Source organism: Penaeus japonicus, unplaced genomic scaffold (assembly GCF_977035675.1).
Source record: "Penaeus japonicus unplaced genomic scaffold, GWHDUDI00000001_assembly GWHDUDI00000026, whole genome shotgun sequence".
NCBI lineage: Eukaryota > Metazoa > Arthropoda > Malacostraca > Decapoda > Penaeidae > Penaeus > Penaeus japonicus.
In genome coordinates, this window is record NW_028234428.1 from 5,265,620 (window position 1) to 5,268,119 (window position 2,500).

A 2,500-nucleotide genomic window follows, 5' to 3' on the forward strand; every position below is an offset into this window, starting at 1 on the left:
TCAGCAAAGAAGTACAGAAACAAACAATAATAAAAAAGTACATGAATAAAACAAAACCGTAAACAAATAAGAAGCACCAAAAAAAAAAAAAAAAAAAAAAAAAAAAAAAAAAAAAAAAAAAAAAAACAAAGAAAAGTAGGCCTATCGAAAAGAAAAAAAAATCCTTAGAAAAATGTCCCATCCTCTCGAAGACTCACCCAGACTCCACACGTCGATGGGCAGGCCGTAGGGCAGACCCAGGATGACCTCGGGTGACCTGTAGAAGCGACTCTGGATGTAAGTGTAGACTCGCTGGTGGACGTAACACGAGGACCCGAAATCGATCACTCGGATGCTGCTGCTTCCGCGCTGCTTGAGCAACACGTTCTCCTGTTGGGAGGAAGAGCAGGCCGGTTGGTTGCTGTGCTTGGATGGGAAGAGGGGGAGGGGGGGGGGGGGGGGGGTGTTGTGCTTGGAAGGGAAGAGGGGGGGGGGGGGTTGGCGTGTTGTGTTGCTGTGTTAGGATAGGGGGGGGGGGTGCCGGGTTGTGTTGCTGTGTTAGAATTGGGGTGTTGTTGTGTTGTGTTGCTGTGTTAGGATAGGGGGCGTTGGAGGGTTGTGTTGCTGTGTTAGAATTGGGGGGGTGTTGTGTTGTGTTGTTGTGTTAAGATTGGGGGCGTTGGCGCGTTGTGTTGCTGTATTAGAACGGGGGGGGGGGTTGCTGTGTTAGGATAGGGGGGGGGGCGTTGGAGGGATGTGTTGCTGTATTAGAACGGAGGGTGCCGGGTTGTGATGCTGTGTTAGGATTGGGGGCGTTGGCGGGTTGTGTTGCTGTTATGATGCTGTCTCAGGTGTGGCGAGAGATAGAATGGCATATCTGGGGTTGTGCTGTTGGTGTGGTTTGTGTAACTGGGGCAGGTAATAGGCATGTATGGTAAGCACCCTAAGTGTGTATCTCTCTCATACCAATCTAGTAAAAGGTTCGGGGACTCTGTCAGTTTATCGAAAACAAGATATATTTATCCTCTTCTATCCTTGGTTTGTACTTGAAAAAATGCTTGACGGATTGTATCTCTTTTTATTTTTAAGAAACACACACACCGATACACACATTACATAGTCTGCGAACGTTGCTGTACCATTAGAAGAGTCGCACTTGTATGCATTGCACTCGTATGACGCAGTGCAATGCTTCTTCTCGTCTCGTCTCGTCTCTCTCTCTCTCTCTCTCTCTCTCTCTCTCTCTCTCTCTCTCTCTCTCTCTCTCTCTCTCTCTCTCTCTCTCTCTCTCTCTTTCTCTCTCTCTTTTTCTCTCTCTCTCTCGCTCTCACGCACACACACACACACACACACACACACACTCACTCTCTCTCTCTTTCTCTCTTTCTCTCTCTCTCGCTCACACACACTCACTCTCTCTCTCTCTCTCTCTCTCTCTCTCTCTCTCTCTCTCTCTCTCTCTCTCTCTCTCTCTCTCTCTCACTCTCACTCTCACTCTCACTCTCACTCTCACTCTCACTCTCACTCTCACTCTCACTCTCACTCTCACTCTCTCTCTCACTCACTCACCCTCTCTCTCCTTAACTCTCTCCTCTCTGTCTACCCACACATCTCCCCCTCTCTGGCTTCCCCTCCCCCTTCCCTTTCCAAACCCCCCCTCAGCCCTATTCCGAACCGCCAGACCCAGAAAAGGCAGACGAGACACGGAACGCACCCTTCCTCCGAGACAATAACACATGGCCGCCGAATTCCCCCGCACTAATGTTTCGCGGTGTGTTATTTGCAGCGCGCTAATCTAATCCGCGCCCAGGTCACATCCGCCCGCTCGCGTCCTTTGCCTTTCTCGTCTCTGTTGTTGCCAGTGCGAGGATGTCACAGGGATAAGCCATCGAAGAGATCTATTCATTTATGAGCCAAGGAGGCAGAAAGGTAGATTCATTCATTCATTCAAATGTAGATGGATTGATCTACTTGTTAATCTCTTCGGGAGACAAGTGCCGATAGAGCGATCTGTTGATTAGCACAACATAGCCTAATTTCGATAGATTGATCTACTTACTAGCCAAAGATAAGCAAGATCCGACTAATTAAGCTATTTATAGACTCTTTTGTCAAGTCGAGATACACTAGTATGTTTATAAACCAAGCGCCGATGGACTGGTCTGCTACTTAGTCATATCTGTTTATAGACTCACAGACTGATGCATCTAGGAGCCAAGATAACCCAGCCTCGATAGAGTGACCTATCTAATAACCATGATAGACCTAGAGTCGAGGGGACTAATCTACATTAATTACAGGCAAGTATCGATAGATATTTTGTTCAGCACATCAACCATTTCCTAGTGGTAAACCTGACAGCCTCCCCTCCTCCCCTCCACCTCGAACCTATCCCAAGCACATCATCACTTCCTCGTTATTTAGATGTTTACATGCATTCTTGTTTGGATGAAGTCTAATTTCGTTCTTTAGGAAATTACGTAAGTGTAACGACAATAAATGATCTGCTGCAACACGACAC

The 2,500-nt window shown here is 47.3% G+C and overlaps 1 protein-coding gene across 1 annotated transcript in view; it reads right to left on the bottom strand.

Annotated features, from left to right (window-relative positions):
• Positions 1–2,500, bottom strand: part of LOC122257866 (uncharacterized) — a 135,503-nt gene that overhangs the window by 7,775 nt on the left and 125,228 nt on the right. The window contains exon 7 of the mRNA XM_086552350.1: positions 198–369. Within this exon, the coding sequence (XP_086408476.1) occupies positions 198–369 (172 nt within the window). The remainder of the gene's footprint in view (positions 1–197; positions 370–2,500) is intronic.